General features: G+C 40.2%; 3 protein-coding genes across 5 annotated transcripts; 2 read left to right on the forward strand and 1 right to left on the reverse strand.

Annotated features, from left to right (window-relative positions):
* The first annotated feature begins 325 nt into the window (after positions 1-325).
* On the forward strand, positions 326-6,283 carry LOC139949148 (tetratricopeptide repeat protein 22-like). Its single transcript, XM_071947549.1, has one exon. The coding sequence runs from the start codon at positions 551-553 to the stop codon at positions 2,477-2,479; it is 1,929 nt and encodes a 642-aa protein (XP_071803650.1). The 5' UTR covers positions 326-550; the 3' UTR covers positions 2,480-6,283.
* A 1,363-nt stretch (positions 6,284-7,646) lies between these two features.
* Positions 7,647-12,315, reverse strand: LOC139948734 (histamine N-methyltransferase-like). Its single transcript, XM_071947027.1, has 3 exons — positions 11,974-12,315; positions 9,399-9,725; positions 7,647-8,794 (listed from the first exon to the last, which is right to left on the reverse strand). The coding sequence occupies exons 1-3, from the start codon at positions 12,188-12,190 to the stop codon at positions 8,412-8,414; spliced, it is 927 nt and encodes a 308-aa protein (XP_071803128.1). The 5' UTR covers positions 12,191-12,315; the 3' UTR covers positions 7,647-8,411.
* A 1,627-nt stretch (positions 12,316-13,942) lies between these two features.
* LOC139948735 (tetratricopeptide repeat protein 22-like) lies at positions 13,943-25,812 on the forward strand. Of its 3 annotated transcripts, none has more exons than XM_071947028.1 (3): positions 13,943-14,627; positions 19,615-19,769; positions 21,552-25,812. In XM_071947028.1, exon 3 carries the CDS (start codon positions 21,687-21,689, stop codon positions 23,559-23,561), a length of 1,875 nt encoding a protein of 624 aa, XP_071803129.1. In that variant the 5' UTR covers positions 13,943-14,627; positions 19,615-19,769; positions 21,552-21,686; the 3' UTR covers positions 23,562-25,812. The 3 variants fall into 3 exon arrangements, with proteins under 3 accessions (XP_071803129.1, XP_071803130.1, XP_071803131.1); XM_071947029.1 differs by lacking the exon at positions 13,943-14,627 and adding an exon at positions 18,593-18,901; XM_071947030.1 differs by lacking the exon at positions 13,943-14,627 and adding an exon at positions 18,942-19,044.
* The last annotated feature ends 715 nt before the right edge of the window (positions 25,813-26,527 follow it).

The raw sequence follows: 26,527 nt of genomic DNA on the forward strand, positions 1-26,527 counted from the left end.
GACCAACTCGACCGATCCAAGGCAACGTGTTCATTTAACCGCAAACTTCTTTTCAAATTGTTTGCAAGGTGGCCATTTGGAGTTATTGCTTTATTTCCCAAGAAAGTAACATCCCAGTAAACGTGTATTTTTCTGAAACAAACTTGCTGCTAGCTTTTATGAAGAACACAAGTCTGCTGCCATCTCGCGTATCAAAACGCTTAGTGTCTTTTGCTATGATCATCATCACGTGTACCATTAAGACGTATGACCTTTACAAGTCTAATTTTTATTATAATGTGTTGTGAGACTATGCAGGCACATTTTTCTGTGCAACGTTTCATTGTATTCCCATGGAGCGATATTATAACGGTTGTTTTTTAACACTGATCGGTGGAGTTTGGAATCTGAAACAAAATGATTAACAGTTGCTAACACACTGATTGATTTTGACACTTAATTCCTTGTCAACTGTGTTGAGATTTAACTACAGTTTTTTCCACATGTGATGAGTTGTGCTTTCGTTATGACATTACCGTACACACGATAGCGAAAGGTCGCCGGGGCTACAATGTGTGCAGCAATGGACGTTACAGTCAAACCAGATTGCCACGTTCGCTACGAACAAATACTGGCCTTGATCGATTCGCTGGGGTGTCATCTCAGCTGGCACGAGCTGAGCCCTGTCTCTAAGGACAAAACCCGCCTCGGACGTGAGAAGGAGAACTTGGCCCTGGAGAAGTGGGACTTCTGTGATCGGCCGACTTACTACACAGCCATACGGAACCTCCAAGGGTTCATTGCTTATAACCTCGACGAGTTGGATGAAGCTCAAAGCTTCTTCGAGGATGTGTTGGACAAAGATGGGAATAATCTAAACGCACTTGCTAATCTCGCGTACACAACCAAAGGAATCGGTAAGTTAGAAGATAGCCGCCATTTTGTGGATAGACTTGTTGAGATTCTTTCGAGACCAAGCTGCTATGAGAGAGCTAGGGCTCATGCGGACAAAGCTCACGCTATCCGTTACTTCGAGCCGTTCAAGCGATGCTTAAAGTATATGAGATACATTAAACTAGCCGCCACCATCGGCAGTAAATGTGATGGACCACACCGAGCAGAGTGGTTTTTCGACTACGCCTTGGCCCTCTACCGGCGAGACCTCCAGATGTTGTACTTGAGAAAGCTTCACGCCGAAACAGATGAGCCCCTGGAAAACTCGGGTTGTTACTCAGATGCTAAAATCAAAGAGGGGTTCATCAATGCTTGTAAACAATTCATGAATGTTGCCACGATCAGCCTTTCAGAAGATTACCAAGCCTTCTCTTGGGTCTTCCTTGGGATCCTTGTCAACCACGATCCGGAGCACCGGAGTCTTGCTGAAGTATTTCCAGAGAAGCCTGAGTACCACCTCAAACCGGAGCAGTGTTTTGAGAAAGGTCTTGGCATACATCCAGAGCATGAGATTGTACTCCGTAGGGTAGGGTCAGAATATGTTAAACTGAAGAGGTTCGAAGAAGCCAAGCAGTTGCTTGATAAGTCTTTGGACATACTCCCGTCTCGATATGGGTATCGCTATCGAGCTGATATGTACCTTAAGATGTACGAAGAGTCTGTGGAAGACGGGAATGCTGCAGTGGATCGGCTTCACGATGCAGCTTCGGATCTACAGAATGCCTTGAAGAAGAAGGAGGCACACGCTGATATCTCAGACTTGGGCTACGTCTATTACCTCCTCGGTGACAACGATAAGGCCTCCTTCATGTTCTTGAGAGCCACGAGTAGCGAGCAGTTTATTGACTATGATTATTTTGACCAAGTGCTGGCTCATCGACGGTGGGCCGTTTGCCTGGAGAAGGCCAACTACCTTGCAGGGAGCCAAAATCAACTACAGAAGGCGAAGGAGATCCGAAAGCAAATCCTAGACACAGCTCTTCAGGAAGAGCAGCTGGATGTCTTCTTCCAGCATGATTTTGAGCATTACAACACCAACGAGAAGCCAGGTTTTGTCCGCGTGCTCATGGACTATCACTTCTGGAGACCCTGTTCTAAGTTATCAGATATAGGGACATGTCTTCCCCGTGGTTCCAGTGACAGATACGCCTACCACTTCGATGTTTTTGTATGGCACACCGATACAAACAGGCGATGGGCTGTGGCGTTTGTCAATAAGCTCGAGATGGAACACAACATCAAATGCTGCATCGAGGGCAGGGATTTCCAGCTCGGCAAGGAGATTCAAAAGAACATCTTGGACTGTCTCAAGCTGAGCCACCGGTGTGTTATAATTCTACCGGGAAGCCAGAGCTGGATGAGGTTCACCATCGCCCATGCCATACGGGAGCTATACACCAGGGAAGACGAGTTTATCCTACCGATCAAGTTAATGGATTGCCCGGTACCGGTGGAGCTTCAACATCTGACAGCCAGGGAGTGCGAAGAGGGGCAGATCAAACAAGAACACTGGAATGAAATCGTGAAGTTGTGTCGACAGATATGAAACTAGTATTAAAACTATTCATTTTTTTTGTGGTAATGACTCATACAGAAGTAATTTTATCTCTCATGCCTAGGAAACCTGTAAACAAGGGTGCTTGCAATGTGGATCCAGGCGTAATAGGCTAACTGTCCCATAAACAGTGTTCTGGGTTCTTTCACATGCACCATACATATGGGATCTAATATGGCTTAATGTCCCATCCGAAGTACAAAGTATTAGTATATTGCTCAAAAACACAATTTGTCAAGAAGGGACTCGAACTCACACTCTGCAACGAATTTCAAGATACACTTTGTCTGAATTAATTATTTCGGCCATGGCTGGATAGGCTGAAAATTCATATTCTTCAACTGTTAACGTTGCTGCCAATCGGCGATCAGACAAAGTCGCTTAATTCCGACACGTCTATCTGAGTCACACAATACTAATTTAACCATCAAAATTGCTGCATTTTAAATAAGAAGATGAGAAATGTGTGTTGTATGATTACTATGTTTGATTTATTGTTATTTTCAACATTGTGCCGTACACGATGGTGCAATGTCGCACCTAAAGCAAACAAGACAAAAAAACGTTTGTTTGTTCACAATAGACTGTGCAAGTCTCGCGAGAAATTGAACTTCCGGGACCATTGTGGTCCCAACCTAATGGAGTTTTACGTTGGGGAGATTTTGTTCTGCCAATAATTTTAGTTTAACATAAGTTATGACTCTAAAAAGTGAATATGCTCTTGGGAATGTAAAAATAAGTAATTAAAAACAGAAAAGTAAAATCAATTCAACAAATTAACGAAGAAAACTAAAGAAAAAAACTTGACCTACAGTTTCCGGTTTATTCTAAACAATTAAGAATATTACCCAATTGCTTTCCCGTTGTCGCTGAACCTATGTGATGATCGCACCAATTGGACGTGATTCACAAACGGGGTGTATTAGAAAAACCATCCCAGTCGATGTCGAACAGCGATCCTCGTTCCGATAAATGTATAATTTTTACGTTAATTTAAACAAAACAATTATTATGTACACGAATTAAAATAATAATTATACAAAACGTACGTTAAAAATAATAATCTTTAAGAATTTTTTAACAAATAATAATTTCAATACAATTTGGTTTTGTACAAAAATATACTTTTTTTCGAATTAAGTTCTCGTTTTCGCTACGTGCGAGACTTGCACAGTCTATAGGCTAATCCCATATGGTGATGCACATGACGTCATTTGAGTAAATGGCACCTGTGCCAAGAGGTCAAAGGGAAGTTGTTCATGGTTAACCAAATTCATTGGTAAACTGCTTTGTATTCAATTAAATAGTTTCAACATTATTTGACCAATTATTTTGAGATTTTTTTAATTAGTTGTTTGAGGGGTGGGATGCTAATGAATGTAGGCCTGTGTGATAACCCTACTGGGGCAGGGGTGGATTTCACAAAGGTAGTCCTAACTTAGGACTAGTCCTAGGCAATGTTAAGAGATAGGACTGGTCCTAAGTTAGGACCAGTAACTCATCCTAACTTAGGACTGGTCCTATCTCATAGCATTGCCTAGGACTAGTCCTAAGTAAGGACTACCTTTGTTAAATCCACCCCTGAAGGGTTATCACAAAGCGTGCCAAAAATCGTTGACGGACAGAAGAAAAAAGCGGTTTTAAATAATTTGATTGCACTAACACTTTTCCTTCTAAATAATGTTTTGTTGTCGATGTAAGTTGTATTGTGGAGCAGGGCGCCATTACTGTATTTTGTATTTATCAAACATGGTTGTGACATGGGAGATACGGAGGAAGAGGACAGTCGGTAACACTGTACCAACATTTAGTCAAAACGACGTAAGTTGGTCATTAAAGACCTTTCTTTTGCAACGTCACGCCTAAGTTTAATTGCCAACCCAGGTTCGAAAACTATGGATTGCAATAAATGCAAATCAAAAACAGATTTCTACTTTTAAATTGTGGTGATTTTGTTGAAAACAAACAAAATTCGTGAGGTATTTTATTTATTATGAAAGTTTGCAGAAAATGTTGAAATTTATTAAAACATAAAATGTGTTACGATTGAGTGTTTTACTAACATTCGGCCGATCATGCCGACCAAGTAACAAAAGAAAGGTCTATTATAGACATCACTTTGACTGACTGTAAGTCAACATGATGTCTTAGCCTTTATGAACAACTTGTCGTTTTCACTAATTTATTTGTACAGTGAAATTTCGATTCATAGAAGCTTTCATCGTAGAGCATTGACAAGATGGAAGAAAGTGTGTTTTTTGGATTATAAATAATTTTGTAGGTTTACAACAAACTTGAACTATGAACTGATAACTACATGTAGCACTTATTTTTTGTCGACACTTCGTTGGGCCATTTTCACCTCTCACATTATTTGTATTTATGTTCAGTTTTCACGGCTGATGTAAATTTTTTAATCTGTCTTAAAGGCAGGGGACACTATTGGTAATTACTCAAAATAATTATTAGCATAAAACCTTACTTGGTAAAGAGTTATGGGGAGAGGTTGATGGTATAAACATTGTGAAAAACAGCTTCCTCTGAAGTGGAGTAGTTTTCGAGAAAGAAGTAATTTTCCATGAATTTGATTTCAAGACCTCAGATTTAGAATTTGATGTCTCGAAATCAAGCATCTGAAAGCACAGAATTTCGTTTGACAAGGGTGTTTTTTCTTTCAATATTATCTCACAACTTCGATGACCAATTGGGCTCAAATTTTCACGGGTTTGATATTTTATGCATATGTTGAGATACATAGGAAGACTGGTCTTTGACAATTACCAATATAGTGTCCAGTGTCCTTAAAACCATTATACACTTTCGGTAAACAGTATTGTCCAAGTCCCACACTTCGTGTATCACAACTGCTATATAAAATAACAATCCTGTGGAAATTTAGGCTCAATCGGTCATCGGAGTCGGGAGAAAATAACGGGAAAACCCACTCCTGTTTTCGCGCGTTTCGCCGTGTCATGACATGTGTTTATAACAAATCCGTAATTCTCGTTAACGAGAATTTATATTGTTTTACCGTTTTCTCAAAAAGTAAAGCATTTCATGGACTAATATTTCAAGAGAAGTCTTTCACTATTACCTTCTGTAAACCCTTTAAATTATTTGTAAATCTGTGAAGTTTTTTTTTTTTTCTGTACCGAAAGGGTCCAATGGCTTTAAAGTGATCTTAGATTGGTAAAAATAATGACTATAAAATAAGATTAAAAAACTTAATTGATTGGAGGCCTTGCAGCTGTTGATTAACTTTTTCAAAACTATTTTATGAAAAGATTACCTTCGGAGTAATTTGGTTTTGAAAAAGTTGTTCGAAAGAGTTTGGGAAACGATTCATGCATGAGTCGTTTCTCAGATTTCGTGGACGATAAAGTTCTTCATGAAAATCAAAATGTACAAGCCATTATGAGATGTGGTGGACACAATACTACAACACTCTAAGGTTTGGGTAAATTTGTCTGATCAGAATACACCCAAACTACACATTGCAAGTCATATTACAACCGCGTTACCTCAAAAAGGATTATGTCACTGTCAGTAATGTACAAACACATTCAATCAAACAAACTCAATACACTGAAAATAATTTTTATTCGACAATTGTATGTGCTTATTTTGCAAAATGTATTTTGCCATTTCATTGCGTTTAATATTATTTATTCAATGAATTATCATTTCCCACGTGTCTTAAATAACATACTTATACTTATCCCCTACGTTTATTTCCTTCCTGATTTAAGGTCGAATGGAAATCACAGTTAACTTTGATTGTGCTGTAATAATAAAATAAACAAACACCTAAGTATTAAAACAAACTATGGTTTTGTATTCTTTGAATGCCTTGTAACTGCATGGGTTCTTTATCGGTTTCTATTTGGGACCAAAGTACAGCTTCAATGGGTATGTTCAGACAGCGTACTAACTTAGACCTGAACCGGTCTAACTTTTACGAGCAGCGGGGGGTGGTCGTAAAAATAAAAACCCATTGCGTTCAGACAGCACAGAGTTAAACCCGATCCGGTTTATCTTCGGTTTTAAGAGGTCAAAGTAGACGCGACCCTCGGTTGGTCGTCGGAGTTGCGAGATAACTATAAAGAAAAAAACACCCTTGTCACACGATAATGTTTGCATTCTGATGCTTGATTTCGGGACCTAAAATTCTAAACTTGAAGTCTCGAAATCAAACTCATGGAACTTCTCGAAAACCACTCCACTTCAGAGGTAGCCGTTTCTCACAATGTTTTAAACTATCAAGCTCTCCCCATTACTTTTAACAAGTAAGGTTTTATGCTAATAATTATTTTGAGTAATTACCAATTCAATAGTGTCCACTGCCTTTAACGACGCAGGTATCCACAAGAGGGCGCTATTTAATATACTAAAAACCACAACCCCAGACTTGGAAACTGTTCGTATTATGTTTACGAACATTGTTCTTTTTCCCTTTCGTTTTTATATAATTTCAAACGGTATTTTGAGGTTGTTTCCGACTTTTCGCTGAGCTACGACAGTCCGTGCAACGGTGCAAACCATTGGCGCAAAGCCGTGGGCGCATTGCATTGTTATAAACGCACAATGCCTCCGCCCTAAAGATTTCAGCCTGAAACCTCTTTTAGGCCACTTCTGAAAGTGGCGCAAGCCTGAAAGTTGCGACACAAAAAAGTCGCAACTTATGCCCTCGAATTTGATGGCGCAAGTCAGTATTTTATTGCGCAAGTTAAAAAACTGCCATCCACCGTGTTTTTACGCTAATCCTGAGGCAGCGACGACGGTTCAGTGTTTACCGAAATACATTTCATTCTTTCTTTAAATAGAAATGAGACCAAAACACATTAATCAGGAAATGGTTTCAAGTTAGTATGCGTAAAAAACGTAAGGACATAAACACGGTAAAATCCGCCACGATTTTCGGGGTCCTTAAAACAAGTGACTGTTGGTTGAAATTACCACCATAAATACAATTTCAGTAAACACTTTCGTCTCTCATAATTTAGTTGTCAATCATGAACTCATCGGTTCCGATCAACAGTCCCATATCCACAAATCAATCCTGATGTTTGTTTTCCATTAAAAACTTTTTGCTCCCATATCAAAACAAATAAAATACTTTTATACAAGATAGACAAGTCGAAACAAATTAGTTCATATGCATTTTTTAATTCAGTTTATCTTCATTTATAAACATTTTTTTATTGCCGCAAAATACTACGTGGCTTATTATTTTATTTATCCTTCAGTAACCACTGTAAACATAATTCAAGACCCATACCCCACGCACCAAAAAATACACAAACAAATTGAATTATAAAACTGATCCAGATTTTTTTTAAAACTTCATAGAGATATTAGCTTTATTTAGCTGTCAGAAGATGACAAATAATGGTAATCACACAGTTTGTCTTGAAAACATTTCAAAAGAATTTCACAACATATTTCGAGAGAATGGTTTTCACTTAATTTAATTGATTTGAGAGGATTTGCTGTTGTTAAAGTTTAAACATTAGAGAAACAGTAAAATTAAGGGCTAACTTGTTTGAGATAATTATTGGTAAACATTGTTTGCGACTTTTTTTTAAATATAAGTTGTGGTACACGAAGTGTGGGCCTTGGACAACACCGTTTACCGAAAGTGTCCAATGGTTTTAATGAGTTTTTAAAATAAACTTCCATTTTGCTGGGAAAATAACTTTTGAATGACACTGAGAATGACACACGTGGTCGTGATTTAAAATGGCCGCTTGGTTGTGTTCGTCGTATTACGAACACGACGACGTTGTCTGCCTCCAACAGAACTTGGCCGCATGCTTCCCTAGTGGAGCAATAGTCGCTGCCTAAAAGTTTCATGACGCCATCTTGGTACTCCACTGGTGAGTTCTTGGTGAGGCCGAGTGTCTGTTGTAGCGGATGGTCGCCTCTACATAATCTGATCGTTGGTTCGTCGTATTACAAACACAACGTTGTCTGCCTTCAGTAGAACCTGGCCGGATGCGTCCCTAGTGGAGCAATAGTCGCTGCCTAAAAGTTTCATGACGCCATCTTGGTACTCCACCGTAGATTTCTTGGTGAAGCCGAGTGTGTGCGTCAGGAAGTCCAGGAGGAGGTTCCCGTCACCGGAAAGCTCCTGTAGTGGCCTGGCAAAGCACGACGTGATGTTTAAATAGCATTTCTTATCGAGAGTCTCACTCACTGGAATGCGTTGGTTTTCTAGATATTTCATGACGTCATCCGAATCGCAAAGAGGATCGAGGTCATGGTGTTGTCCGTGGTACCGCCAGAATCTTGCAAACCCTCCTTCACCTGCAAAAAAAAGTGTACAACAAAATAACTTTTAGAATCAGATTTCCAGGTACACTTGTGTTTAACAAGAACTTATTTTCTTCTATGTTTTCAACAGATGTTAAGATGTTGGCCACCTTTGGTACTTTTCAAAGACCAGTCTTCTCACTTGGTGTATCTCAACATGTGCAAAAAATAACAACTGTTCATGAACATTTGAACTCAATTGGTCGTCGAAGCAAAGACCAATCTTCTCACTTGGTGTATCTCAACCTAATGCACAAAATAACAAACCTGTGCTAATTTGAACTCAATCGGTCGTCGAAGGCGAGACAATAATGGAAGAAAAAACATCCTTGTGACACGAAGTTGTGTGTGCTTTCAGATGCTTCATTTCGAAACCGCAAAATCTTTTTATGAGGTCTCAAAATCAAATCCAAATGTTTTAATGGAAAATTACCTCTTTTGCAAAAACTACGTTACTTCAGAAGGAGCCGTTTCTCACAATGTTTGATACTATCAACATTTCTCCATTGCTCGTTATACCAAGTAAGTTTTTATGCTAACTATTATTCTGAGTAATTACCAATAGTTTGTAGTGCTCTTGCAACATTTTTAAACATACCCGACATTACTGTGATGACCAGAACGCCCCCAACGTCTAGTTTGTCGTACAGATACCTCAGCGACTTCTCTTTGTCTTCCAGGTAATACACAGTGTTGAAGAAATTAATGAAATGAAACTTGTCGTCCTTCTGCCCGGTCGGACTCTTTTGAAACTCTTCCAGAGTTTCTTGTCTCCACTCGAAGTCGATCCCCTGTACCTTCTCGGGCTCTTCGGTCCTTGACTTGTACCGTCCCATCAACTTGGGGTCTGGCTCGACAATCACGGCCTGGATGTGGCGCTGTTCACGCTGGCGGAGTTTGATCAAGATATTGATGTCGATATCACCTGCACAGTGAAGTGGAAACAAATTGACATCAGAGAATATTGAGCCGTCACTGGCGTAACTTTTGAAATCGTGTGAAGGGTCATTCCGTGTCAATTCAACACGCTTTTGGACCTGACCCTCACGGATTTAAATGAAATTCGGTGTGCTGATTGGACTCCCTGAGAAATGCCCAAATCCCAAATTGTATGTAATTCGGATCATTATTTTGGGAGATACGGCTTAACGAACTTTTGACTAATTAGCATGACCTGCTATGTTTGGACCATCATATCTCCAAAAGTAAAATACCTACAGAGATAATATTTACATCATTTTGAAGCTCTTGACATGGCCCACATTTGATAACATAAAATCAAAAAATTCCACGCACCGCCGAAAAAATACGCAAAAATTTGACCTTTGACCTTGATTTTTTTTGACCCTGAAGCGTAATCTGAAACGACGGATAACTCCTTCTACTTTCATCATTTTGGAAAAAGTTCAGAAAAAAGGGAGAAACAGCAAACAGGTTACGAGAGAAAATGTATCTAAGCAGGACTTGAAACTTTACATGGTGGAATAACGATATGAAGAGGCTTGCGGTAACACCATAGACCTTTTCGCAAATACTGGGGCGCGCGCGTAAAGCTTGGAATTAGGTGCATTGTGGTCTAGCTGATTACAAATTTGATTCATATATATCCCACAATGCACCTCATTCAACAGTCTGCGCTTGCGCATTGGTATTTGCGATAAGGTCTATGTATATGCCCCTAATGACTATTTCTAAAGAGTTGGCTGATTCTGCGACGTTTCGATCAGTATGCTCTGATCGTTTTCTGGAGAAAGCTGGACTCTGATGATGCATGCCGCTGCTTTTAAGCAGGTGGATGCGGATTTAGCTTGGTGATGCACAAAGGCGGGACATGTATCTAGTTATTTAACTTATTTATCCAAGTCACTGTAGGTGATTTTTAACCCTCAGAAACACACCCTTTCTATCATCACCACCCCACTTGCCCAAGTTGCTTGGCACGTTGTTACTTCACGTGACATTCACTATTACTCTAAAATTCGGACGATTCCGTTTCCCCTCGGCTTCCTCGTGAAATGGAACAGTCCAAATGTTACCTTGCGATAATATTTCTCCCATTCCACTCTGAGCCACTCAATATTTGTACACTTTTGATTCTTGTGCTCTTCAAAATGACCTTTGATCATCGATTAACTGAAAAGAAATCCTCTGTATATAAAGTCCCATTCAAAGTCATTGGACCCTTTCGGTACAGAAAGTTCACAGATTTACAAATAACTTACAGGGTTTACAGAAGGCAATCGTGAAAGACTTCTCTTGAAATATTATTCCATGAAATGCTTTTACTTTTTGAGAAAACAGCAAAACAATATAAATTCTCGTTAACGAAATTTCGGATTTTTTTGAAGCACATGTCTAATTTTCACAGGTTTATTATTTGATATAGAAGTTGTTGTACACGTGGGCCTTCACTGTTTACCGAAAGGGTCCAATGGCTTTAACGTAGCAATTTCTCCATATGCTTGATGGCGTAACTAAAAAATGGGGCATTTGTGATAATAGAAGCAACACCCATTGCCCTTGAAAAGCACATGCAGCCTGTTGTGTATTGCAAACCCGCTCCTCGGGTCCTGTATCTTTTGAAAGCACGGAGTGGAATATACAGCCAGTGTCGACCACGGTGTGTTGGTTTTCGTGTGCAGATACTAACACAACGGGGTCGACCCAGGGAAGCTAAACGAACGCACCCATTGTTAACCTATGATAAGGCCTATACCACTCCGCTTATCTATATGCACAATAATGTTGTTATAAATAGTTAAAGGAACACGTTGCCTTGGATCGGACGAGTTGGTCTACGAAAAGCGTTTGAAACCGTTTGTTATGAAATGCATACGGTTCGAAAGGTGTTTTAAAAGTAGAATATAATCATAATGATCCACACAAGAATCACTCAAAATTGTACAAATCGGCCTCGAAATCACGTGTTTTTTCACTTTACGTCGCGAACTAACACGGTCGGCCATTTATGGGAGTCAAAGTTTTGATATGGACAAGTTCTTGGATAACTTTCCGTATGGTGCCACCAATTTTTCACTTATTTTTACAAACAGGGATATCTCATGGGGTAAATTAGATACTATATTATTTCATAATCGAATGAAAAAGTGGTGGCGCCATACGGAAACTTTTCACAGTTTTTTTTTCTAATGATCACATCTATCAAAACTTACCATCTCCGACACCAACGCTGAGCACCTTGAGCGCGCCGTGATTTTGGGCGTTGTTACCCGTGGCAGGTTGACCCAGTACCGGTAACTCATTTCGAACAAAGTCCATCAGCACATCTCGTCTGTTGGATGCCCGACCATAAGCGTCGATCGTTGCCGCATAGTGTTCACTGTTGGATTCAAATTTAATGTCCTCGGTGGATTTAGCTGCAGAGGACATTGTGTGAATTTACAAGTTTGCTTTAAAATGGGCAAGGCAATGGAGCAAAAAACTTAGAACCAGTTATCATGCACAGTCGTCACTGCGCGGCACAGTCCTATCGCTTCATCATTCAAAGTCATTCAGAAGCCCGTCGAGGTCTCGAGGTTTCGTGGGGGGTGGGCGTTTCATCACGATAGAACGCCAAAGGGGCATAAACTCCGATCAACACATCGATCGATCTGTTGCAACTATTTTTCCAGATTTTTTTTCTCGATCGATTGACCATGGTCTTTTTTCTCAATCGACGGATCGATTCGTGGTTTTTAGCGATCGATAGATCGGAAGATCAATGGACAAAATAATCTGATTCCTATTTCCTGAAGGTAACACAATCTACCACGAAGGTCACTTATCATTTGAAAATGCAAATTCATGTTCAGCCTATCACACGTAAGATGCATATTCACGATGAGGAGATTGTATCTCGGGAACACACCATAGCATAGGACCGATACTGTACACAAAGAGCAAGGACTCCGATACTGTACACAAAGAGCAGCATGGATGGAGCTCTGTGGAATTTTACAACCCTCATCATTTGTAGAGTGTCGTGGCTGAGTGGTTAAGAGCATCAAATTCAAATTCTGGTGCTAAGTCACCACGAGCGTGGGTTCGAATCCCGGTCGCGACACTTGCGTCCTTGAGCAAGATACTTTATACTATTGTAACGTACTGCCAGGGTCCTTGTTTGCTCTGTAGCCAAACGCAGACAGAAAAACAAACAAACTCAAATTCCGTTCAATATGAAACACACTGAATTATTTAATACTTCGAGAAGGACAACTTATTCAATGCTCACTCACTGAACTCAACATTTGGTCTGTCTACACATCTTAATCATACACAATACATTGCTAGAAAAGGCGCCAAAACAACGCATCCGGTCCGCGCGCCTGGATAATCTCTTATAATTATGTGTTACAAAGTTATACATCATCGATAGTTTGTCCAATCACAGAATAGTTCACCAAAAGTTCAAGCCAGCTGCCGTGGGAGCGTTGTCCTCCAAGATCCGGCGGGGCCACTCCAACGTACCGGCGGGGCGCACAGTTTCAGTTCGTTACACTATTATTGTTTCTCTTCACCCAGGGGTATAAATGGGTACTGAGGATATAGGTTGATATTGTGAATAAAAAGCTTTTGGAGCGATATAAACTGTTGCCCAGGTTGTATACTCCCAAGGGAGATGAGAAACATTAAAGGAACACGTTGCCTTGGATCGGACGAGTTGGTCTATAAAAAGCGTTTGAAAACGTTTGTTATGAAATGCATATGGTAAGAAAGATGTTTTAAAAGTAGAATATAATGATCCACACAAGTATCACTCAAAATTGCACGGTTTTCCTTTTACGTCGCAAAACTAACACGGTCGGCCATTTATGGGAGTCAAAAATTTGACTCCCATAAATGGCCGACCGTGTTAGTCGACGAGGTAAAAAGAAAACCACGCAATTTCGAGGCATATTTGTGTAGATCATTGTATTCTACTTTTACCGTTCATCTTTATACCCATATGCATTTTATAACAAACGAACGCTTTTCAAAGACCAACTCGACCGATCCAAGGCAACGTGTTCCTTTAACAGAGATGTTATTGGCTCAATGACCAGGGCACTAATATAAAGCGCGTTGATACAATTATTGTGAAATGCGCTATATAAGAATTATTATTAAAAAAAATCATCATAAACTTCTATTTAAGAGCATTGACATATTGTTGCATGTATGATTGTTGCCCCAAATCATTTGACTACCTGACCCAGAGACAACCTCACTCGGAGCATGTGTCACCCACTTTACTAGAATGTATGTACCATAGGTTTATGCAAGAAACACCTGTATTTTGCTGCACGGGTAATTTTCTCATTATTTACTTAGTGTTGCCCTAATGGCTGCCCATACGAGGTTGAACAATTGACAGGGGGTTCCTGAATCTGGAAAGTGGCATTACGAAAGCTTCTGTGTAGTCTTGATTGGCAACGCTGTTTTGTAGAGAGTAGCAGAGGGCGCAACGTGGACTAGTTTGAGCATCATACCTCCATGGTTTGAGGGACTGGAAAAGTGAAAAATAACATGTCAGAACAACAGCTAGCTGGCGAATGTTTCGTGCTACAAATCTCGTTTCTCCAGTAATCCGTATTGCGCTATCGGCGACGAACGTGTCGAATCAAGACTAGCTCTCGCGCAGTATGTGCATGCAGTATGTACGTCATCAAAAGATCCGTTTGGTGATGAAGATTACACCCTTCGTTGTAATTTCCCGATGATAGTTCCAGAAGTTTCGGATGTGAAGTAGACGAAGTAGATGCTACTACTTCCTACTCTAGCTAATAATTAATAGTTCAACACGAGGCTCACTGGGAAAGAAGCTAGAATATTAAATGTACGGACCATGGTGAGTAAATTTGATAATTCTTCTACCTCCATTGTCGTCGAGGGACCGAGCCTGTAGTGTAGTGTTAGTTCTGGCGGACACGTGTACTGTTTGGTATAGGTGTTTAAAGGAACACGTTGCCTTGGATCGGACGAGTTGGTCTATTAAAAGCGTCTGTAACCTTTTTTTATTATGAAATTCATGTGGTTGGAAAGATGTTTTAAAAGTAGAATACAATGATTCACACAAGTTTGACTCGAAATTACGTGGTTTTCATTCTACTGTGCGAACTATCATGGTCGGCCATTTATGGGGGTCAAAATTTTGACCCCCATAAATGGCTGACGTGTTAGTCGACGAATTCTTAGTCGACAAGGTAAAAGGAAAACCACGCAATTTCGTGGCATGTTTGTGTGGATCATTGTATTCTACTTTTACAACGTCTTTCTACCCATGCATTTTAAAACACGGTTACAAACGCTTTTCAAAGACCAACTCGACCGATCCAAGGCAACGTGTAAAGCTGTAAATAATGGCTCTCTTTAACATCGGTCCTATCACAGTCGCCGTCGTAATGGCGACTGTGCGGTGGGGGAGCCAATTACAATTACGGAATGGCGACTGAGTGTAGAGAGCCATTTAGAATAGAGATCAACAAGTTTGGTAACCCTAGATTACTCCTAGAACTATTTCGGTTTCGTCCGGCTATCGTCTCCCGTTACGGGAGACGATAGCCGGACGAAACCGAAATAGTTCTAGGAGTAACCCTAGATGTACTCCTAGAAGTAGAACAATTTCGGTTTTGTCCGGCTATCGTATCACGGGATAACTTTCCGTATGGCGCCACCACTTTTTCACTCATTTTTTCAAAAAGGGATATATCAATCAGGTAAATTAGATACTATATTATTTTATTTCGAATGAAAAAGTGGTGGCGCCGTACGGAAACTTTTCCATATCACGTATGGGAGACCATGGAGGAATAATTTATTCCTAAATTATTCCTCCATGGGGAGACGATAGCCGGACGAAACCGAAATACTTCTAGGAGTAGGCTACATGTGGTATTACCAACCATGGAGGAAGAAGTGGAAGTTGTTGCAGGAAGTGACCCAAAACATAGTGTCATGTGTACATAAACGGCCCAAATATTGTTCATGACCCCATAGTGCCACTCCACTTCAATAGCTTCTGTCACCGGTGCAGCTTGCACAATTTTGCGATAAATGGGAATCAAAGTTGGGGACCGAAAACATATGAGGGTCGATAACGTATGACGCTACGATATTGTTTGAATTTCTGATATTGTAATAAGTAATAACCTTGTGAGGTGGCACTCGCCTCTCACCAAGGTGACCCCGGTTCGATTCCCGGTCGGGGCCATATGTGAGTTGAGTTGTGCGTTGGTTCTCTGTTGTGCCACAAGGGTTTTCCAGACTATCCGGCTTTCCTCCCTCAGGAAATCTTTGCTGTGCTCCGTGGTCATAATGGAGCGCCCCTGCATGCCTGCTTCTGGTTCTGGTTCTGGTGGTTAACTGCACAATCTCCACATACCGGGATGTAGCAATGATTTACATGAAGTGAACCCCCTTGATGACAGGCCTGATACTTCACGGAGGCAATGGAGGCGATTGCCTCTGCTGCCCCTTGCCATTGCCTTGGTGCCCTTGAAATGCTCTAGTAGAAGTTTACAATTTCCTCATAGGGTGCCCTTTGCCAAAGAGAAATTGCCTTGGTGCCCTTGCCTTTCCAAAAATGAATCATACAGGCCTGTGATGATGTCACCCATATCCATAGCTTGAAGTTTACTTTAAACAATACTAATAGTTGGTGCGTCGCGAGTATCCTGTGGTAGTTTGTTCCATTCCACACGAACACGTTGTAGCCGTGTCCTTCGCAATTCAGCTCTAGCTGCAAGTAAGGACGATTAGCCCCCAAAATTATTATTAGCTGTTCCGAACTTTAGTCGGAACAGCTATTGTAATCGTCGAGATTATTTTTTTTTTTATTATTATTCTTTCTTTCCTCAAAATCATATTGACTTAACATTTGACTTTTCAAATTATTAAAATGTCAAATTAAAATTATCAGAATGAGACAAATCATATACCATATTAAAGATTATGGCCTAACTTAAATTTGAGATTTATTTAGATTAAAATTCTTAATTAATTATTCACGTGACAGCCGTGTGAATATTTAATTAGGCAATATTGTTCCCATCATATCTCAAGAATTAAACATCCAATCCAATTTATTTTTTCGGTTATGGACTTGTCTTGAAGTGTAGATAAGACTTCCAGCCTAACGCTTTCAGTCACGTCATCATGACGTCATACGTTTGCACGTTTTATTTTCTGTGTACAAAACATATGGAGCTAAAAGTGAAAACGTTTTACAAGTCAAAAACACAATAATTGACAATAACTTCAAATTAATGTATCTGTTCGTTTTCAAAATTTCATATTCTGTGTTGAAATATTTACTGATTCTAATAAGAGATGTTTCAGTTTATTAAAATCAGTCAAATTACGTCAATAATTAATGATTAATTAAAAATCTTGGCATCATGGGTACAACGTGATATGTATTGACTATTGTATCATACATCTTGCCTACAGTTAGTGCAATACACAATTGGGTTTTTGTAAAAGTCATTGGATTGGGGTAAGTTACATATCATCTTGTACCTTATGAAATTTATTAGTACGAAAAACACAATTTTAAGACTGTGACGTCATCACGTGTTAATTTATGCTAATTAGAAGCATTAATGAGTTTTTCTTTGCAGCACTATATCTCAAGAAGTGTACGGCCGATTTCTATTTTTTTTCAGTGATAGACTCCTCAGGCATAGGAGATTTGCCTTGGGTAACCTTGACCCCGATTTGACCTCTACTTCCGGGTCAACCGGAAGTGGGACCATATCTCAGTAGTTACACAACATATTAATTTTGTTTCTTCAGTTATAGACTCCTTCGGCATTACATTTTGTTGGGGAAAATCCGTGACCCCATTTTGACCTCTTCTTCCGGGTCAACCGGAAGTGGGATTATTTCTCAAGAACTACACAACCTATTTTCAAACTTCTTTCAGTTATAGGCTACTTAGGCATTAAGTATTAACTTTGAAAACTAAGATCCCCATTCTGACCTTTATTTCCGGGTCAACCGGAAGTTGGACCTTGATCTCAAAAACAACACAACCGATTTTCAGACTTTTTTCAGTTATGGGCTCCTTTGGCATTGAAAATTAAGCATGACTTTCCGTGACCCAGTATTGACCTTTACTTCCGGGTTAACCGGAAGTGGGATCCTATCTCAAGAACTACACAATCAATTTTTGAACTTGTGTTAAATTTATTCAGCACAATGACCATGGCGCCATGTTGACCTTTATTTTGTGTGTTCAAGCTCATTTTGATTTAGTATCAGATACAAGACCAGGTAATCACATGTCATAGAGTTGTAATGTGTGTGTTTTTGTAGCATAGAGAACTTTTATTAACAAAACATCCGGGAACAGCTGTGTGATTGTTTACAATCACTATCTCTAGTTTATTATTATTATATTTAAGTAATAACACTGATAACAGCCCTTCCTAGAATTTAGCAAGCCAGCTACTGGGTTGTTGATGGCTATTTGTCTGACGGATTTAAAGGCAGTGGACACTATTGGTAATTACTCAAAATAATTATTAGCATAAACCCTTTCTTGGTGACGAGTAATGGGGAGAGGTTGTTGGTATGAAACACTGTGAGAAACGGCTCCCTCTGAAGTGCCATAGCTTTCGAGAATTTGATTTCGAGACCTCAGATGTAGAATTCGAGGTCTTGAAATCAACCATCTAAACGCACACAACTTCGTGTGACATGGGTGTTTTTCTCTTTCATTATTATCTCGCAAGTTCGATGACCGAATGAGCTCAAATTTTCACAGGTTTGTTATTTTATGCATATGTTGAGATACACCAACTGTGAAGGCTAGTTTTTGACAATAACCAATAGTTTCCACTGCCTTTAAACAGACTTGTCAGAGATAATATTTGGAATTTACACCCACCCCGTCCCATTGTTTCGGTGACGCTAACAATTGTACGACTGACTAATTTACCATTGACGTTGACCAGCACTATGGAATGAGTTAACAATAGACCAATCCATTTCGCTCCGCCCACAATGTACGTAGGTGCAAGAATACGTGAGCCTCTCCAACTCCTTTCTGCACAACTCTACTGCGCGCGCCAAGCATACACGCATTGTCGGACTTTATTTACCTGATCTTCATCGCTATGTGTAAGCATGTAATATGTGTACATTATATGCATACATGTGATTTGTGGAAAATTACTTCTTTCTCAAACAGTAGGTCACTTCAGATGGTGCCGTTTCTCACAATGTTTTATACTATCAACCTCTCCCTATTTCTCAATTACCAAGTAAGGTTTTATGATATTAATTATTTGGAGTAATTACCAATTGTCCAATGGCTTTAAGGGTGGTATATATATAAGATGATCAGGCTAACTCAGTACCAGCAAAACAAAATGCACAAACCCTAGAGGGTGCCATTAAACTTGTTAAAGCCATTATACACTTTTGGTAAATAGTATTGTCCAAGTCCCACACTTCGTGTATCACATCTTATATATAAAACAACAAACCTGTGAAAATTTAGGCTCAATTGGTCATCGGAGTCGGGAGAAAATAACGGGAAAACCCACTCTTGTTTCCGCACGTTTCGCCGTGTCATGACATGTGTTTAAAATAAATCTGTAATTCTCGCTAACGAGAATTTATATTGTTATACTGATTTCTCAAAAAGTAAAGCATTTCATGGACTAATATTTCAAAAGAAGTCTTTCACCATTACCTTCTGTAAACCCTGTAAATTATTTGTAAATCTGTGAACTTGTTTTGTTTTTTTCTGTACCGAAAGGGTCCAATGGCTCTAACACCGAATTTTATTTGATACTTAATAATATTGTTATGTTCTTGATTTCTTTCAGTTCCTTCAATCAAGGATCTGTTAAATTCTTCTCCATTGAGGCTCGAAATGACGTGTTTATAGAGTTCATCATCAAACAACAGCAAAATGTGATTGTCAAGTAATCTGTGAGCGATTGCCCTCACTGTGTGATCATGCAGTACTGCTCGAGTAAAGGTACATACGACAAACTCACTCAACACACTATATTTTCAGCCCTGTGCCCAATAAACCGATCCATTAAGCTCCGCCCAAATGCGTATTGACCAACAAAGTAACGAAGGTCCAACACTAAGGTCCGACATGCGTGCGCGTATGTATGGCGCATGCGGAATCGTTGTGCAGCAAGGTGTTGGAGAGGCCCACATGTTCTCGCTCACACGTGTGTCCGTGGGTGGAGCCTACTGGATCTGTCTTTTTAATAGAGCTGCTGAAGCACAAAAAATAGCTAAGCATAACCAAAGTACGCTTACCAGAATAAGAGTACCAGCCAAACCACTATGTCACAAGTACAATGTGTGAATGGTATCCTGCTAATTTCTGGTTAGCAGAAAATTGTTAAGCAATATTTCATGCTTAAGCAACTCTATGAAATTGGGCCCTGAACTTTCCTCGTTGAGAGGGCTAAGGCCATGTTTTCTTTTAAACACTTAGTAAGGGCACCAAGGCCAACACTCTTAAATAAAAGTCTGTGGTGTTTCATGGCTGGTTTGTCAAGTGTGCTGGCTTCGACCTCAGGGCCCAATTTCATAGCGCTGCGTAAGCAAAAAAAACTGCGTAAGCAAAATATTCATTGCTTAGTAAAATCAGATTACCGGCCAAGACTCCACTCAATTGTAATGCTAAGTAAACAACAGCTTAATACTAGTCATAAGCAGTGTATATATGGCAGGAAATTTCGGCCAGTACCATGTGTAAAATAAGCGAGCTATTTTCATGCTTAAAATTTGTTGCTTAAGCAACTCTATGAAATTGGCCCCTGGTGTTTCTGATCAGCAGGGTGTGGGTCCACTACCCACCCTGACGCTTGTGTCCTTAAGCAAGCTTTAAACCGTGTCCTTAAGCAAGGCTTAAACCATGTCTTTAAGCAAGGCGTTTAACCATTTCCTTAAAGTCACCTGAAAGTGGTATTTTTTCCAAATAAAGCTTTTTCACTAATATATGTGTTTTGATGAGTGGAATGTGAATAAACAGTTAACTAAGGTTTAAAAAAATCAGTTCGTATGTTATTTACAAATTTAAGAGTAGACCCATACCCGAGAGGGCGCTGTTCGTGACGTCAATTGAGGCAGACTTTGCCTGTAATGCGTAGAGTAAACACAATTGCAAAGTACATGTACGGACTAAGTCGTGAGTTTGAAATGCCGACCAGGTGTATTGCTGCTGAATGCAGAAAAACACTTTTTGAAATGTACCAACTCCTGACTTGGACGTACATGTACTTTGCACGTGTGTTTACTTTACGCATTGCAGGCAAAGTCTGCCACGATTGACGTCACAAAAGGGGTAGGCGTAGTCAGCCCCCCCAAACAACTTTATATATTTTTTAAACATATAAATCGTGACAAACAATTACTGAAAAAGTTGTTTTCTTGTTCGTAAGCATATACTCTTATGTTTGCAAGAAAAATTTTTTATTTCCAGGTGACTTTATGCACAGCTTATAACTGTGTTCTTGAAGGGTCTGTGTACTTCGAGTAGGACAAAAAACACAATGTCCGTAGGTTTACATTAAACTTACACAGTTTGAAGATAATAGACCTGACGGTAGAAAGCTAAAAACACTGCTTGCTGAGGTGCTGTTGTATCAACGGCTCCTATCTTATTCAAGGCCTTTGCAAAACATATTGAGAACCTATATACATGTACATACTCTCTTCTGTATACCTTCCTTATTCAGAATGATAGTTCTTCCCAGGTATTTCCTAAACAGCATTATTTTTTTCTCTTAAATATCAGATTTGATTGAAACAACATGTGGACTTCAGCAAGTTTGGCCATAGTGGACCCAGCCCACCAGTGGAAGGTCACAGTCACCTTTTCGATGGGTGGATAGAGCATAGCCACAGCGAGGAGCAGCCAAATAGTCTCACCATGGCTCTCCCTGATCGAATACTTGCTATGATGGATCTGTTCAAATGCCATCTCACATGGGAGGAGCTCGCGCCCATCGCCAAAGACAAAAGCACCCTCAGCCGTGAGGAGGATATACTTGCCATGGAGACTTTAGACTTTCTTGACCGGCCGACCTTTTACACAGCTACGCGGAATCTTCAAGGGTTCATTGCTTACTATCTAGAGAAAGTGGAAGAAGCACAGCTCTTTTTTGAGGACGTCTTAGACAAAGATAGCAATAACATTAATGCACTTGCCAGTCTTGCCCACATCTTCAAAGAACTCTATTATTTGGATCTGCACAGCAGTTACATCAACAGGCTTAGCTTAGTCTTGGATAATCTGAGCCTGGAGGAGAGGGCAAGAGCATTTGCAGAAAGATCTTTCGCCATCCGTAACTTTGAGCAATTTAAACGCTGCTTCAGATACGTGACGTATATTGAACGTGCTGCCACCATCGGCAAGAAGTGTGCTGGACATGATCGAGCAGAGTGGTTCTTCGACCACGCCTTGGCTCTTTACAGGCGAGACGTCCAGATGTTGTACTTGAGAAGGCTTCACTTGGAGGATGGTGGGTGTTTCGATAGTTCAGATTGTTACTCTGACACCCAAATAAAAGAGGGATTCCAAAATGCATGCAGATACTTCCTGGATGTAGCACTGATTAGCCCTTCAAAGGACTATCAGGCCCTGTCTTGGGTCTTTCTGGGGACTCTTGTAAATCATGATCCTGAAAACAGAAGTCTTGCCGATGTGTTTCCGAACAAGTCAGGCTACCACCTCACCGCAGAACAGTGCATTGAAAAAAGTTTGGAAATACACCCAGATTATTGTATTGTACTCCGTCGAGTGGGAGCAGAGTATGTGAAACTGGGGAGGTTCACAGATGCCAAGAGAGCCCTGGATAGAGCTTTGGAAATTATGCCGTCACGATGTTCATATCGCTATCGAGCAGAGTTGTTCGTGAAGATGTACGAGAGTTCTTCTGAGGCGGATGAACAGGTAAAAAGAGAATGGCTGACAGCTGCAGTTTCAGACTTTAAGAAAGCCCTTAAGATGTACGAGTCCCATGCTGACCTCTCGGATCTTGGATATGTGCTCTTTCTCCTTGGTGATAAGGAAAGGGCCCTCGCCAAGTTTCGTCAGGCCACAAACAGCAAGCAGGATGACTATTGTGACCCGGTGCTGACTCACCAGCGATGGGCCAAGTGCCTTCTGGCGATTAACCAACTTAAAGGAAGCCAATTGCAATTAGAACTGGCACAAGAGACACGCACGAAGATCCTTAACACGCCGCTTATGGAGGAGCAGTGCGACCCTCACTTCACACATGATTTTGAATTCTACAACACCAAAGAGAAGCCTGGCTTTGTTCGTGTTCTGAAGGACCATCACTTCTGGACAGTTTGCACAGAGCCAGACTTCCCTGCAGCAGCTAACCGCGACCTAGCATTTACATTTGATGTGTTTCTGTGTTACGCAGAACAGAACAAGCGCTGGGCTATGGCATTTGTAGAAAAGCTTGAGTCGGAGTACAACCTTCGGTGCTGTATCGAGGGGAGGGATTTCCAAGTTGGTAAGAAGATCACCAAGAACATTATAGAGTGCCTGAAGCAAAGTTATCGGTGCGTGATCCTCTTCCCGGGTGATGAAGGGTCGATGTGCCACTCCTTGAACCATGCCGAGATCATATCACAGAAGAGGAAAGATGGATTCATCATACCCATCAAGCTAAAGGACTGCCCAAAACCCGAAGAGCTAGAGCATCTGACATTTAGAGAATGCACAGAGGGTCAGATTAAAGAGGAACACTGGGACGAGATTGTAAGGCTGTGTCGACAGACCACAGGTTAAAATGATTTAAAGATGCTGAAGCCTGTAACGGTTAGTGCATCATCAACTGAAAGCTCCAGCTTAGAGTCATTCTCTCATGTACAACATCCTTGACCTGGACTGTAAGGCTGTGTCGACAGACCACAGGGTGAAATGATTAAAAAAAGCAGAAGCCTTTATCGGTACATATGTAAGTGCATCTTCAAGACAAAACTCCAACTTAGCTTCACTCTCTCATCGTACCACAAACTTTGGTAGACCTGGACTCTGCTCAAGTTTAAACATAACTTTACTGTACCCAGAACATTCACTGGGATGAGATTGTTAGGCTGTGTCGACAGACCACAGGGTGAAATGATTAAAAGACGCAGAAGCCTTCAACGGTAAGTGGATCTTCAACACAAAGCTCCAACTTTGCGTCATTCTGTCATGTACCACATCCAGGACCTGGACTCCGCTCAAGTTTAGACATTACTTTATTCCATGTGCCCAGAACATACACTGAAGTTTGTAAGGATGTGTCGAGAGACGACAGGGTGAAATGATTAAAAGATGCAGAAGCATCTTAATTAGAATTTTCAGATCGGGGTGATAGGCATGATCTTCTTAAGGTCGTAGTGCTGTGTAAACAGGGTATGACAAATGCTTTTCAAAGACCAACTCGACCGATCCAAGGCAACGTGTTCCTTTAAATGAATAAAAGGACCACAGATGTGTGCTTTAACATGATTTTAGTAGAGTCCTTGAAATGTTTCTGTTTCGTTTTACTGCAATCCGTGGAGATCCACCTTTGTTTCCCAAATCACCTTATTTTAAAATTTCATTTTGTTTTGCCATTGTGTTTGCCATTTTGTCATTAAGTTTTTAAATTTTTGCCACTATGCGAAAATGAAAATGTCCATAATTCGTCAGCCAAAGTTTGATGCCATTTCACGCAGAATCCTCAAAGTTGACATTTTAAGGGTATTTTAGTGTATTTTTAGTGGTAATGTAAAAACAAGTTTGTCCATATTCATGAGCCAAAGTGCGGCGCCACGTCAGGCAGAATCCTCAATGTTGCAATTAGTCGATGCACAAAATAATGTACAGTTCGCTATTGAAATCCTTCTTTTCTTTAGTGAGAAAATGTGAGTGTGTCAGTTCATAGCAGTAAGCCAAATAGCTAACTTTTCTTACTATTTGTTTTTAATTCAGTATGCAAATTTTCAGGTCCGAGATAGCATTTTTTTAACAGAAATACAGCAAGATATTGCAACAGCTCCCTCAGTCGGCCAGATAAGAGAGAATTTTAAAGGTTTACAGAAAATCACTTTTCAAATAAAACTCTAATCAAATAATGATATGATATTCAATTAGTTTAGAAAGTAGCAAACTGTGTACGCACTACTTCTGAGTAAATAGCGCCCTCTTTTGAATCCTCTCCAGCCCATGTTGATTTCCTGTGAGGGGGACCATGGGGGGACAGAGTCTGTCGTGGAAGTGTCGTGGCCGAGCAGTTAAGAGCACCGAATTCAAACTCTGTTGTTTCTGATCAGCAGAGTGTGGGTTCGAATCCCCAGCCGTGACACTTCTGTCTTTAAGCAGGACACATAACCATTGCTTCGTCCTTCGGATGGGACGTTAAGCCGTTGGTCCCATGTGTTGTGTAACGCATGTAAAAGAACCCAGTGCACTTATCGAAAAGAGAAGGGTTACGCCCCGGTGTTCCTGGCTGTGGCTGCTGTATGTGCCGCAGCACCTTGTAAACCCTTATAAGGTGCTAAATAAAGGGGTCTCAGAATTCATCACTGCAATAACATATCTTTCTGAAAGTTAGTATATACTCAGCGCCTTGAGTACCTTGTTTGGTAGATACGTGCGCTAAGACTTCAATATTATTATATTATTTTTATCTTGCAGACAAAATTCCCTGGGACACCAGTGAGCCAGGGAATTTTGTCTGCCAGAGATTCGGTCCCCCGATGGGAATTTAACGTGGGCTGGGCCCAAATTGTGCTTAAGCGAAAAAATCCTTGCTTAGTAAAGTTAGATTACCGGCCAAGACTACACTCGATTGTTATGCTAAACAAACAACAGCTAAATACCAGTCACAAGCAATGTATATGGCATGAAGTTTTGGCCAGTAACATGTGTAAAATAGGTAAGCTATTTTCGTGCTTAACAATTTTTTTTCTTAAGCAGCTCTATGAAATTGGGCCTTGGGGGGCACATGACTCAAAGAAGAGCGCTATCAGAAGAAGTTTGTACACAGTTTGCCATTAAGAGGGAGCGAATCGGGGGGGGGGGGGGCTGACAGAATTTCCTGGTACACCGGTAGTGTCATGATGTGTCTTGGTCAAGGTTATGCTGGATACAGTGTTACTTGTTCATAAACACAGAAACGGACTCTGGTCATAGATGTAAATAGGCAAGGATAAAGTGCACCTTTAATGGGAAAGTACACGTTTGGTTATTGTCAAAGACTAGTCTTCTCACTCGGTGTATCCCATCATTACCACCAAATAACAAACCTGTGCAAATTTGGGCTCAATTTGTCTTCGAAAGTGCGAGAAAATGATGAAAGAAAAAACACCCTTGTTGGACGAATATGTGTGCTTTCTACTATAAGTTTAGTGAGATAATTAATTACCTCTTTCTCAAAAACTACGTTACTTAAGAGAGAGTCGTTTCCCACAATGTTATACTATCAACAGCTCTGCAATGCTCGTTACCAAGTCAGTTTTAAGTTAATATTGTTTTGAGTAATTACCAGACGTGTAGCATCCACATTAATGTCATCCAAATATAACTTGAGTTAGTATAGTTTACACCATCACATAAAATTATTCATAAAAGGGATTTTCATAATTATTTTTTTATTTAGCACTGTATAGGAACTTGTGTTTTCAAATGTGTAAAAAGCATGGATGTTGTATTATTTTTTCATTCAGTCTTCTTAAGATTTACTTGTTAATATTATTCATACGATATTTGTCTTTTAATGTTTG

Source organism: Asterias amurensis, chromosome 16 (assembly GCF_032118995.1).
Source record: "Asterias amurensis chromosome 16, ASM3211899v1".
Classification (NCBI taxonomy): Eukaryota; Metazoa; Echinodermata; class Asteroidea; order Forcipulatida; family Asteriidae; genus Asterias; species Asterias amurensis.